Genomic DNA, 14,338 nt, shown 5'->3' with positions numbered 1-14,338 from the left:
CACTGGCCCTGGGGTCAGGAGTCCCTGGGTTCAAATCTGGTCTCAGATACTTAATAATTACTTAGCTGTGTGGCCTTGGGCAAGCCACTTAACCCCATTTGCCTTGCAAAAACCTAAAAAAAAAAAAAAATGGGCTCCTCATCACAAATGGAATGGCAGATATTATGCTCTAATCTTTATTAGAAGGAATTCAGACACTGGAATATAATGAAATTTTATATGCAATATTCTGTTCTGTAACTATCTGTTGACACTAAGTCTAGTTAGATTGATTTGGACTACAATTTCCTTAGAGCAAAACAAAGAACCATTAATACCAGAATACTGCAATACAAGTAAGAGAATCAACACACATTTCAAAGATTAAGACCATTTAAAACACTTTATTTATCAGTCACAGAGCTGAAATTCCAGTTTCCCTAAATCCACAAATTTGTCAACATTTGGCAAAACTGCATCCTAGTCCTTTCAGGTCAATAGCAAGAAAGACAAAAATGAATCTTGCATCAAGTAAATTAGAGTTGGTTTGAGTCCTGATCTCCAGATTCCCACAAAAAACAGTTCTGGGTAGATGAAGAAAGGCTACTTCATTCCTGAAGGGTTATTTGCTTATGACATTGATCCCCTGATGTACCAGAAGATATGATATAATAAATATGAATATGCTATCTAAAGATAGAGGTGAGCTTAGGTGAAAGAATTTTCTTGGTTATGACAGGGTCAGTTCTTTCTCTTACATACACACACACATCCACAGACACATCCATCTCTAGAGCTGATGTAAAGAAGTTTGATATATTAACATTAATACCTCCAGTTCTTTATTCTTACACACACACACACACACACACACACACACACACACACAACCCCCCCCAGCTGGTATATAGGAGTGCATAATTCTAACAAATTCATAGATATGGAAAAAGGACACAATTCTAACGATAATTCACTAATGACCAGATCACAATAACAATGGTCTGAAACAATGAGGCTGCCTTTGATTCAAAAATATGAGTGGTTCAAAAGGTTTCAGAAATCCATTTGGACTGGAAGCTAGTTACTGTAGACTATCTTCCAATAAATACAACTGAACAAATGTGTTTGCTCATAGAAAAAGCAATTAGTTATTATAAATTTAGAAAGTGGATCTGTGATCTGGTGATGCATCATAGAAGTTTAACACTAAAGGATAACTATGCTCAAGGGTGATATGATCCAAGATGACAGAGAGGTTAAGCTCTCTGTGATCAGATTACCAAATACTAATCCTGTGTATATATATATATATATATCTCCTTTTTGCCAACATTAATTAGAAGGAAATTCCCTAGACCTTCAGTTCAAGTCTCACTGAAGAATCAGATAGCCTAACATAAATTAATCAGGCTGATTATATCTCAGTCCTTTGGTTCATAGCAGCACACATACACAAATTTCTGCATGACTACCAAGTCAACCCCATCTAAGATCCCAACAGAGTATAAGGCAGAACCAGGGAGGCATGAGACAAACAGGCAGAGTTGCTAAAATGAACACTAGAGTCAGTTTTTGGAACAGAATAATCCCTATAAGTCCCAGTGATTTTTGCCTTTTAGGAATCATGAAGATTTTTTTCATTTAAAAGGATTTTCTCCCCAGGTTTAAAGGCTGGCATCCCAAGGTAGGGGCAGCTGGCACAGCGGAAGGCATCACCTAAATAACACTGTTGAGAGAAAAAGAAGTAGAAGTTGAAGATGTCTATTAATCAAAGAAATATAAACTCAAAGACAAAGAGAAAGAAATCCCTGATCTTGATGCTTTCTCCCCACCCAGTGATCTGCAACTTTAAAATCACCTGGGATAAGTAGGAATATCCATGGCAACCATTAAGTTCAGGTCATGTTAGTTTTTAGAAAGTCAAAACAGTTTCAAAATTAAGAATTCAAATAATAAATAAATGGTCAAAAGATAGGAACAGGTAATTTTTCAGATGAAGAAATTAAAAAGCTATCTATGGCCATAAGAAAAAAATGCCCTAAATCACTACTGATTAGAGAAATGTAAATTAAAACAACTCTGAGGTACTTCCTCACACCTATCAGATTGGTTACTATGACAGAAAAGGAACATGATGTGGGAAAACTGGGACACTAAAGCACTGTTGGTGAAGTTACGAACTAATCCATCCCTTCTGGAGAGCAATTTGGAATTATGCTCAAAATGCAATAAAAACTGTGTGTACCCTTTGATCCAGCAATACCACTACTAGGACCCATATGTATAAAAATATAGTAGCAATTTTTGTGGTGTCAAAAAATTAGAAATTGAGGGGATGCCCATTAATTGGGGAATGGTTGAACAAGATGAGCTATATGAATGCGATGGAATATTATTGTTCTATAAAAAATGATGAAAAGGCAGATTTCAGAAAAATCTGGAAAGATTTACATGAACTGATGCTGAGGGAAATGAGCAAAAGCATTGTTCACATTAAAAGCAACATTGTGTGATAATCAACTATGGTGAACTTAGCTCTTCTTAGCAACAGAGTGATCAAAGAGAATTCCAAGACTTGTGATAGAATATGTTATCCAGAGTATGGAATCTGAATGCATATCCAAGCAAACTACATTCATTTTTTAACTGGTTTTTTTCCCCCTCATAATTTCTGCCTTTTGTTCTGATTCTCCTTTCACAGCATGACCAATATAGAAATATATTTAACATGACTATACACGTATATCATATATCAGATTATGTGCTGCTTTGGAACTCAAAATTTTACAAAAATGGATACTGAAGGGGCGGCTAGGTGGCATAGTGGATAAAACACCAGCCCTGGAGTCAGGAGTACCTGGGTTCAAATCCAGTCTCAGACACTTAATAATTACCTAGCTGTGTGGCCTTGGGCAAGCCACTTAACCCCATTTGCCTTGCAAAAAGACAAAAAACAAACAAAAAAATGAATACTGAAAACTATCTTTACATGTAATTGAAAAATATCAAGTGGAAAAAATTCAAATAATGAAATGAAAATAAAACATGAATGTGAAGTACTAAGTCAATATATAAAAAGAAAAAAGGAAAAAAAAGGTAAAGGCAAGAGAAATTTCTACCATAAAACCACAGATTCTCTGAGAATGCTTAATCAAAGTTAAGATATTTCTCTTCTCCAACATGGATCTGTTTCACTTTGTCTAATTTGTAATCATTTGGATCTTAAGCCATTTAGAGGTACAAACAGTATATGTGCAATTTTAGGGTATAACCTTGGTAATTTCTGAATTTTGAAAATCTACCAAAATATTTACATTTCCACAAGCTGACTTGGGTTGTGATCTCTTCTGCTCCTTCAGTTTCTCTTGCTCCAATTCTTCTGCTAGGCCACATGTGCTAAAAAAATAAGAGATAAGATACTGTTAAGAACTAGAAACCCACAAATCCTGAATAATGGCTTCTACTAGTTTATGGTGACATTCTTTTTACATCAGTCTTCCAGTCACTCTTTACCCAGGGCCAGTCTCAACAGAACTACTTCCTCTGTGCCCTTCTGGGTAAAACAAGAAAAGGGAGACATAATAAATGCAACCAGTAAGGTGGACCACAATATGTTATCTCCTTCTGCCTATGCATATAGAGGAACTTATAAGAGCTAAGTTCTTCTCTGTTTCTTGAAAGAAATTTACGAATCTTCCCTAATATTCCCTAACACTCACCAATTCTTACAGGCCCTCCTTTTTGCTCCTTCTCCACATGAAGCGCGTAGGGAAGATGGATCTGGCTTCTTCAAATCCTCTGGATCCAAGAGTTCATCAGAATCAATGAGATCCTGGAAGGTGTTCAGATTAATGACTAAGAAGCTACCTCAGTTAAGAAGTTCTCATATAGTCATACTAAAGGAAAGAAGCAGTAGCACAGATAATACAAAAATTATTCATACTTAGCATTTCATCAATTAAAAGTTAACATTTAGGGATATTAAGATGAAGAAATTAAAAAGCTATCTATGGCCATAAGAAAAAAATGCCCTAAATACTAGTAATATTGTTTAATTTAATACTAAAATTATTATGTACTTCCTGATACCCACCAGCTGATAATAGGGGAAGGAAGCCCAGTCAATTCCCAGAATATCATTAAGAATTGCCTCAAGAGGCAGCTAGGTGGCGCAGTGGATAGAGCACCAGCCCTGGAGTCAGAAGGATCTTAGTTCAAATCCAGCCTCAGACACTTAATAATTACCTAGCTGTGTGACCCTGGGCAAGTCACTTAACCCCACTGATTTAAATTAAAAAAAAAAGAATTGCCTCAAAATAGCAAAGAGTACTTTATAAAGCCTAGATAAAGTGTCAGAATACACCATGGACTAGATATAGTATAATTTCCATATTTTGGATAGCAGTGGGTAGGAAGGAGAGGGAAGAATGGAGGGAAGGAGAGGAAAGGGGCAGGTGAATGGATTTTAAGAGATGAGAAAAATCAAATGACAAGAGAAGAGTTAAGATGTAAGAATTTCTCTAGTTGTGGGATATTAAATAAAAAGCCTAGAAGGAGATAATATCTACTGTTTGGTTTTGTTACAGAGATGGTCTTCAATGAGGATGAAATGCTAAGTATGAATAATTTTCTCCCACAATTCAAACATTTACCCCTTGAAAAATAGTCCAAGAAAATTTGTTTAAAATGACAAAAATTCTAGATGAATTCATTTTGTTTTGGATCAATTATACAAAATGACAGGAAGAAAAAAAGGGTAACTTCACTGCTGAAATTTCACCCAAAAGCATGCCAAACAGGATTAGCAGGTATGGTTTGAATATATGACTACTCATACCCAATTTGGAGGCCCTGAAAAAGTTTGCTAGAGGTAAATCAATCTACCACTTGGCTCAGCACTGGACCCAACTCACCATGTCATCATCATCCATGTCATTGGCTGAAAGTGTCCACAACTTGGCAGCATGAGGGTCCACAGTAGGTTTCTCTAAAATCAGTCAACAAAAGAGATATCAAGAGAAACTAGATATAGGCTGTTTGACACCAAAAAGTTCTTTCTTACTAGAGGTACAATGAATGACTTTTTGGATACCAACTAACTTACTTGTCATCATACCACTCAATGTTAGTGTGAGAGGCTTCAACTCATTTTTACATACAGAAAAATATGGACCAAAAAACCCACAAGATTTATTCCCAAGATAAAGCATACATAACAAATTAATGGCAGAGCTAGAAACAGTCCTCAGATATTTGATTCTGAATCTATCAGAAGATATTGCCTTGGGGGGTAGAGGGGCACAAAATTAATAAAATGGATCAAGAGGAGCTGAGTGATACAAGTTTATTCTGGGGCAGATTTTCAAATAGGTCAGTACAGGCAAATGTTCATCCCCAAATTAGCCTAAGAACAACTGCATGATGAAATCCTCCAAACAGGACAGTTTGTCTACACTGCTCTTACTCATTTTATGACCTCGAACACAAAAGATTTCCAAAGGATTACTAGAAGAAATCAGAATAATATCATGTGAAGATAGGAAACAAGTATCTGATAACTTATCTGAATATTTCAATTTAGCCAATTTTCTTTGTTAAGATCACAAGAACAGTAAGGAAGGGAAAGGGCAAGATATTGAAACACTTTTAGGGGGCAAATTAATGTAATCTTACAAGTGATATAATCTTAAGGGAAATCCCATACAGGAAACATTAACTTTCTTTGCCTATGTAAAGAATACAAAGAACCTTGAATGAATCCAGTACACTAACTCACCATTAAGTCTCTTTTCATTGAAAATTGAAACCTAAGTATTAGAAAAGTTAATTTACTGAAAGCAACTCTCTATTCAGACTCCTAGTTCAGTCTTTAACACACTCCACTTGGCCCCATATGAAATGAAAATGTACTAGATTGGGGGTAATCCTAGGTTATCCTTACCTGATATAGAAGACTTCTTGGGAAAGGAAAGCTTAAGTTGCGTAGAAGAACCTACTTCAAAGTTTGGTTTTTTGCCTGTGACTTGAACAGAGACCAAGCTGTCACTCTGGTAACCCAGGAGCTCCTGCACTGACCGTGCCTCCTCTGGGGTTAAGGACTTCTTCTGCAACTGCAATTCCAGGCACAAAAAAGTCTTATAATTCACTCATGCTATAATGCTACAGTATAATCTTTTGGCATACCTAAAGTACAAAGAATAGAATACACATATTAACCATTTACCCTTTAAAGATAGTACTTATTTATTTATGCTTCCTGTTTAATTTCTTGTTAATCAGGGCCATGACTAGAATTTAGCTTTTCTCTCTGCTAATGTCTATCTTTACAAATTTTAGAGTACTTCTATTATTTCTTCTTCCCATGTTGGCAGAAAATAGCATTGTCATTTTAAAGGGGGAAAAAACGGTAGGCACAAAAACTTCAAGAAAAATAAAAAATTTCAATGACCTCTATTTGCAGAGGAAATCAGTGACCTAACCAGAAATCAAGGTCAGGGTTGCATTCCTTTTTTAAAAAGATACAGTGCTAGTCATATAATCCCCAAAAAGAAATATAACAAAAAGAAATTGAGAAGCATCACTTTTAAAGGAGACATTCAGGGACTTTTCTGTTACTGGGGCAGAAACAATATGGAGGCATAAAGGTGAGTTCAAAGACATGGATTCCTTCTATACCATGTTTTAGTAAAGTGAGTTGCAGCTTCCTTGTAAACATACCTCCTTCACTTCCACAAGCCCAGAAAGTGTCAGGGATGAGCATAATTTAGCTGCTGTCTTCACTTTGCTTTCAAGAACTATCAAAAAAGAAAAAGAACAATCACAACAGATTTATAGGAGGAGCATTAAAAACCACATCCTCTGAAGAATGGAACAAAATTTAAAATAGCACTTTATGCTTGTTTATTGCTTGTGAAATTTCTAAGTCACCTCAAGGTCCACAGTTCCATACCATCTCAAGAATAGCAGCAGATAACTGAAGCTCATCCTGAAAACCCTGGCTTAGTACTTCAAGTAAAGAGTCAAGGAACAGGGACAGTTTTCATACCTGAAGTTGTCTCCACTGGCTCTTTCAGAAGAACTTGCCCCCCTGGTCGAAGGATCCTAGCAATTTCTGCCAAAATCTCAGTGCTATGCAATGTTGTACTTCCTGGAACCACACCCGACAGAACAACATCAAAGCTGGATTCTTTGTGAGCGGCTGAAAAGACAAAGTGAAGACTCTAACAGGCATAGCTCAGAATCCGGAACCCTAGCAGTAATACCCGCCCCTACACGACCCAGATGGAAGAAGAAACAGCTATCTTGCCCTATTTAATAGCAGTTCAATGGACCTTACTCCTTGATTAGTTTCTCCCTTTATACATGCTCCCCATGCTGCTATTCTTAATGTACCAATGAACATCTATATGCTCAGGTACAAATATAAATTAGAAACTGTATAGTTAAGTGAGCTTTTTCTCTTCTACAATCAGCTTCTAATTATCATCTCTCAACAGAAAAAAAACCCCAACACAGGACCATCTCACAGTACATGAGTCATTTGCCAGTCAAAGCTGAAACCCAGAGATCAAGATAATAGAGAAGTACAGTCCATCAGATAGCTAGATAGAGGAGACTGAGTGCTGGGCCTGCAATCAGGAAGACTCATCTCCCAGAGTTCAAATCTGGACTCAAGCACTTACTAGGTATATGACCCTGGGCAACTCACTTAATCCAGTTGATCTCAGTTTTCCCAACTGAAAAATGAGCAGGAGAAGGAAATGGCAAATCAATCTAGTATCTATGTTAAGAAACCTCCAACAGGGGTATCTAGATGGCCCAGTGGATAAGAGCACCAGCCCTGGAGTCAGGAGAACCTCAGTTCAAATCTGACCTCAGACACTTAATAACTGCCTGTGTGACCTTGGGCAAGTCACTTAACCCCACTTAATAAATAAAAATTTTTTAAAAAAGACAAGAAAACCCCCACAGGGCTCAGAAAAAGTTGGACATAACTGAAACAATGGAACGATAAAAAACAAATGGTTCAACCACCCATCCAAATTCCTGCCCTCCTAAAGAAAAACCAAGGACAAGTTCAAGTTCTTACATTGCAACAACTGGTCAATGTTTTCCACAGATACTTGACTCTCATCACCAGTCAGTTGCTGTACTTTATTCACCAGACTTTTCAGAGCCTCCACTGGAGATGACTTATCCCAGATCATTGCCACACGCTGCCCAGTTGAGATTCCATACTCTGCCATTGCTGCAACGTCACCAGCCTAAAAACTAATGGTGAAAGGATGAATGCTGAGCAGAAGTACAAACAGCCTGGACCTGGTTTAACCCAAGAAGTATAATAAACACAATTAGCATTTTGACAATCTATAGGTCAGTCACCCAGGGGTGCCTAAATTAGGAAAAACATATTGCTGATGAAAGGACCTAAATAATCCAAATTATTTCAAATTCCCATAATCCAAAATTCTGAAATTAAGCACTAACTTCTTGAGGGAGACCCCTGGCCGTCTCAGAAGATGAAAAGTCAAGACAATAGCATTATATTGATATGAGGAGGTAAAGGCAGAAGATTAATTCCCTTTTGAATCAGATCAAAGCCTAGTCAAAGCATAGAACATAAAACACAAATGTTATTGTGTATTGAGTAGAAGCCATCAGTGACTCAGCAAAGAAAGAAAATTGGCAGACTACCCTTGACCATGAACTTAGATTTTAAAGTCAAATGTTTTAGTAAAGTAATATTTCCCCTTTCACCAAATACCAAAAATTTAGTTTTACTTAATTTTGTAGAGTTCAAAGTTTTTTTTGCATAAAAGTCAAGCTTCTATCGGCCCCTGAGATTTTTGTGTGAGTATAATAAATATGTTAAAAAATAATAAGGTTGGGGATATTCACCTAGCTACTCCAATGTTCTCTTTCTTATTCAAAAATTAATACCAACAAATTTCTAAAAGCCAAGGTCTTAAAAATAAGAAACAGAGATACTGAATTTTCACTCAATAGGATTTAGGTAGTCCACTAAAAATATATGGGAAAGGGAAGGTTTAAAATCTAGCACTGTGCATTTCTGGTTGGTTCTGTTTAAAGAGTACTGAATTTGGGAGTAAAGTAAGACCTGAATTTGAATCCTATTACTATCAATATGATTCTGGTAAATCATCTGGAAAACAAGGCAACTGGACTAGATAATCTCTCAGATCTTTTTGGCCCTATTTTTAACTTCATAGACTTCAAAATCATGTCTCTATTACCATTGAAGATCTTTCAGTGCCTAGGGCCTCCTCAGTCTGCTCACCCAGGAATACACTTTTCCAAGGACTTCCCTTTTTCTAATGGTTGGAGCCTTCATTTTGTGAAGGGGTTCAGGCCAAGTAAGCTCCTTGAGCTCTCTTTTTTTTGCTTGTTTTTGGATACTTAGGGTTTAGCATAGAGTCTTGGGCCAGAGTAAGCGCTTAATAAATGCTTACTTCTGCAATTCCTTCTTTCCACTGAATTCTAGCTATGATCACATGATTCTGGTCAAGGATGCTTGAAGAAGAAAACGTTCTTCTCTCTATAATCTCTAAATCATTTAACTCCCTAAACTTTCTGGGTCTTTTGGAAAGATATAACCTTTTCTCTTCTAGTAATAAACACCTATGCTGGATACATTGACATTTAAATTATATTTGAAAAATTTACTTCAGCTGAAGATGTCTCACCAATTCTTGCCATCCTTAGGAAATAAGCAATAATGATTTTTTTTAGCTATTCTTCGAAATATAGCTCAGGAATTAATAATAATAATCTAAAATCCTTATGTGATTACTATCTTTTCTCCTGATAACAGGTTTGCTGGCCATATCAAATTCATCACTTAGGATCGCACCTGCTGAGCACATGTTGGGAGTTAGTAAAATGCTAAATACTTAGCAACAGACTGAAAAGAGTTTCACTATATAGCTATCCAGAAGCCAACACAAGGCTTGAACTCAAGTCTTCTGACACCAAGTCTATATGGCTCTTTTAATTGAGCAACACTGCCTCTCTCGCTCTCTCTCTCTTTTTGTTTGCAAGGCAATGGGGTTAAGTGACTTGTCCAAGGGGCAGCTAGGTGTCACAGTGGAAAAGAGCACTGGCCCTGGACTCAGGAGTACTTGAGTTCAAATCTGGCCTCAGACACTTAATAATTACCTAGCTGTGTGGCCTTGGGCAAGCCACTTAACCCCATTTGCCTTGCAAAAATCTAAAAAAAAAATTGTTCTAAGTGACTTGTCCAAGGTCACACAGCTAGGTAATTAAGTGTCTGAGGCCGGATTTGAACTCAGGTACTCCTGACTCCAAGGCCATTGCTCTATCCACTGCACTACCAAGATGTCCCTACACTGCCTCTCTTTTCAAATACACTATTAACCCTAGCTGGTTTTCTTACCTACAGATGTCATTGATCACAAGGCTCATGGGCATCTTTGGCAGTTTAGTGAAACCTATAGATCCCTTCTCATAAGGCTTTAAATGCATTACATTTTCAATTATAAAATAAACCAATTAAATTCAAATACAATTATAAAAATATTAAGAAACAAAAAAGTCAAGTTCACAGATCCTGGGTTAAGCAACCTTGGGTTAAAGGTGGAGAGGATAAAATGATTATATGGATTAGATCAGCACAAAAAGACTGGAAAGAAATATGTCTCAAATTCATTTGCTCTCCTGATGATGGTTTAGAAATAGAATGGTTGAAAAGCTACTTGGGTTCCTACTACAGCACCATTTGCCAGTTCTGTGAATCAGTTTGACATAATGATTAGTGACCTAAGCCTTGTTGTCAAGAATAGCTGTGTTCAAATTCTGTCATTTACTATCTATGTGATCCTGGACAAATAACCTTACTTCTCTTGGGGTTGGATGTAATACCTTTAAGGTCCCTTCCTGCTCTAAAATTATGACCCCATGATCCCTAGTTACTAAAATGTTTTCTCATCTACAAAATGGGGTTAACAGTTCTTACATTACTATCTCATAGGGTTGTGAAGATTTTGCAAAGCACCAAATGAATGGGAGAATTATTAATATAGTAGGAGCTCCCCCCACCCCCCCAAAAATCCTACATAGCTACATTTTTTTTAAACTCCCAAATTAAAGTATATGTGGCAAAAGGATACTTTGGTCACTAATTAATTTTTTTAAATTCCTAAATAAAGCATAAAAACTGAAATTTTAAGCCACATGGTTCCTGACCAAGAATTAATAGAGATTATTTATAAAGGAATCTGGCTGCTAATAAGAATCAGGATCATTGTTTCACACATAAAAGTCAATCAATCAAGAGCTGAATTGCTACATGGAGCTAGGAAAGTGTGTTAAGGGCAAAGTTCTAAATTGCTAGAAAAAATGATTTCTTCAAAGTACGCTAGGAATGTTTCGTTGCTTTCAGGGACAATGTTAAATGCTGTTCAGTAAAACAGGTAACAGACTTTTTTTCTCCTAGTTAAAAACTGCCTTTTGGATAATGCATAGAATATTTTTTTTTTACTGACTACTTTCTAATGCAATTTTCATAAAAGAAACTAGGAAGTCTACAGTTTGCTTAATTCTGCTTTATATATTTTATCTTTTATTTTTAGCTAAGGACAAAATGCCAGGGTCCAGCAATACCACTACTGGGTCTATACCCTAAAGAGATCATGAAAAAGGGTAAAAAAAAAATCACTTGTACAAAAATATTCATAGCAGCTGTTTGTGATGGCAAAGAACTGGAAATTGAGTGAATGTCCATCAACTAGGGAATGGCTGAACAAATTATGGTATATGTATGTTATAGAATACTCTTGTTCTATTAGAAACCAAGAGGGATGGCATTTCAAAGAAATCTGGAAAGACTTGCATGAACTGATGTTGGGTGAGAGGAGCAGAGCCAGAAGAACATATACACCCTAACAGTAACAGGGGGTGATGATCAACCTTAATGGACTTGCATATTCCATCAATGCAACAATCAAGGACCATTTTAGAGTATCTGTGATGGAGAATACCATCTGTATCCAGAGAAAGAACTGTGGAGTTTAAACAAAGACCAAAGTCCATTACCTTCAATTTGAAAAAAAAATGTCTTAAGTACTATATAATTTTGCTATGTCTAATATTTTATTTTCTCCTCAAGGATATGATTTCTCTCTCAATATATTCAATTTCGATCAGTGTATAGCATGGAAACAATGTAAAGACTAACAGACTGCCTTCTGTGGGGGGGGGAGTGTAAAATTCAAAACCTTTCATAAATGATAGGTGGAAGCTTCTATTGAATATAATCGGAAAACACAAATCATTTTTTTAAAGGATAAAATGCCAGGTCTTTTTCAACATGGCAACACAGAAGCTGAAACTTCTAAGAGGGTTATTGCTCATTCTCTTTTCTCAGTTCAGTTTACTTGCCTATACTTGAAACAGGCACATAAAAATCTTTGTTCTTAATTTCCAGCTCTGCCTAGTAGGAGGCCTCCCTAGGGAGGAGAGTGGAGCTGGCTTTGAAGCTTCCTTTTCCACTGCTAGGATCAGAGAGTATTAGATCTGCACTTTATGTTATCTCAAGTGTTCCAAAGGGAAAAGGTCACTAATTTAGAAGATATTAAAAATGCTTTGTATTTCTATCTCCCAAATTAATATCTAATAGCAAGAGGATGGTAATAAAATGCTTGTTAAATATCAACCCTAGAAAAGAAGGACACAGGCTCAGCTTTCTTGGTAACAGAGGAGACAGTGAAGGAAATGTTTAAAAGTTCAAATATGAAAACAGTATTTTCAATCAAAAAGTTTAGAGTTTGGTGAATCAGTCCTAAAACACACAGCTACAACATGAAAAAATCAAGTAATTAAGTATGCTTTCTTAGGAGCTTTGACTTGAACTAGCTTAATAATTAAAAGAGGTGAAGGAGAAATGCAAAATTACAGTTATAGTACTGACCTTGGATGCTGAGATAACTTCTCTCCAACTGTGACAGATTCTCTAAACTTCTGTCCAACTGTGACAGATTCTCTACCTAAATCACTTCTACAGGGTTGTTGATGCCATCCCTAGTCATGTGCTTCCTAGTGTGTGTGTTTACTTTCTTGGTGACAGCAAACATTGAACCACTGGGTTTCTCTAGTCAGTAACAATGTCAAGCAATAAAAGTAAAAGTTGGAGGCTTCCAATGTCAACCTAATGTCTAATTCTGTAAAACAGGTTGATGAAAAATCCTCAAGGTGATGGCAGTCATAATTCAAAAGGGAGATTTTGTAAAAACGGGACATGACAGAAATAAGCAGTTAGAGAAGGGGATCAACAGGGAAAGAGAAAACCCAGAAAAATGAACATCAAAACCTCTACTCTCAGAGCTAAGTAATTAGGTGAATTTAGGTGTCAATATCCACTTGGTCTAGATTCCATCTTCTCAAGTGACAGTCCTGAATTTGAGCTGTCTGACCTCAAAGATCAGTACTGAATGTGATCATCTCTAGAAGAGAGACGAATAATTCAGCAATACTGTTTTTTTCAAATTGCCATTTTCTTCCGCTCTACCCATGGGAAGATTTGTTATTGCTCCTATCCACAAAATATCACACAACTCTCGGCACGAAATAACTGAAAAGCATATAGCAATGATTTCCCAGAAACTGGGGGGTGGGGGTGGAGAAGAGGCGGGAGCACCGGCCCTGGAGTCAGGAGGACCTGAGTTCAAAACTTCAGACACTTAATGATTACCTAGCCGTGTGGCCCTGGGCAGCTACTTAACCCCACTGCCTTGCAAAAACCTGAAAAAAGGAAAAAGAAGAGGGTGTCGAGCTTTCCTATTACCCTCAGGCATAAACAAGCTCATAGTCAAAGGCAAGTCACTAGCGGATGCGGTCCGCAATTCCGTGTGTCCACCGAGATGTGGAGGACGGGAGGCGCGAGCTGCTGGCTCCCACCGTGCAGGACCACGTGGGGCTCGGCCCCGCCCCCTCCTCGCTGACCCCGCCGGGGCAGACGCGCCGTGACCTCGGGGCCCCTCCCCCGCCCGCCCCGGCGCCCCGCCCCCCTCCCTGGTCTCGCACTCACGGGGCTCGGGGAAGGTCGCGCCGGAAGAGGAGCCGGGAGGGGGAGGGGAGGGGATGCGGGAGAAAGCGGGGAGGGGCACCGGAGGAGGTACCGCGGCTCCTCCGGGAAGAAGCTGGGCCCCAAGCGGCCACGCGACTGGATAAGAGCAGGCGGAGCGGCCGGGCGGACCCCGCCAACGCTCACCCGAAGTGCCCGCGCTCTCCGCAGCCGGCCCCGGCGGCCCGGCACCCGCTCCTCGGCAGCCGGCTCCGCGCCTTGCAGGCTCTCGCGAGAGGACGGGCGACTGGCTTGTGGGGA

At 38.2% G+C, this 14,338-nt stretch overlaps 1 protein-coding gene across 4 annotated transcripts; it reads right to left on the bottom strand.

Moving 5' to 3' along the window:
* Window positions 1-354: 354 nt before the first annotated feature.
* CIAPIN1 (cytokine induced apoptosis inhibitor 1) lies at window positions 355-14,328 on the bottom strand. 4 transcript variants are annotated; one of them, XM_074211247.1, is made up of 9 exons: window positions 14,225-14,328; window positions 8,069-8,250; window positions 7,025-7,177; window positions 6,697-6,773; window positions 5,921-6,089; window positions 4,893-4,966; window positions 3,699-3,811; window positions 3,294-3,375; window positions 355-1,705 (listed from the first exon to the last, which is right to left on the bottom strand). In XM_074211247.1, the coding sequence occupies exons 2-9, from the start codon at window positions 8,223-8,225 to the stop codon at window positions 1,595-1,597; spliced, it is 936 nt and encodes a 311-aa protein (XP_074067348.1). In that variant the 5' UTR covers window positions 8,226-8,250; window positions 14,225-14,328; the 3' UTR covers window positions 355-1,594. The 4 variants fall into 4 exon arrangements, with proteins under 4 accessions (XP_074067348.1, XP_074067349.1, XP_074067351.1 ...); XM_074211248.1 differs by lacking the exon at window positions 14,225-14,328 and adding an exon at window positions 14,042-14,126; XM_074211250.1 differs by lacking the exon at window positions 14,225-14,328 and adding an exon at window positions 13,706-13,899.
* Between the last annotated feature and the right edge of the window lie 10 nt (window positions 14,329-14,338).

Source organism: Macrotis lagotis, chromosome 1 (assembly GCF_037893015.1).
Source record: "Macrotis lagotis isolate mMagLag1 chromosome 1, bilby.v1.9.chrom.fasta, whole genome shotgun sequence".
In the NCBI taxonomy this organism is placed as follows: domain Eukaryota; kingdom Metazoa; phylum Chordata; class Mammalia; order Peramelemorphia; family Peramelidae; genus Macrotis; species Macrotis lagotis.
Note: the sequence above shows the minus strand (reverse complement) of the source record. Positions and strands in the feature narration are given on the sequence as shown.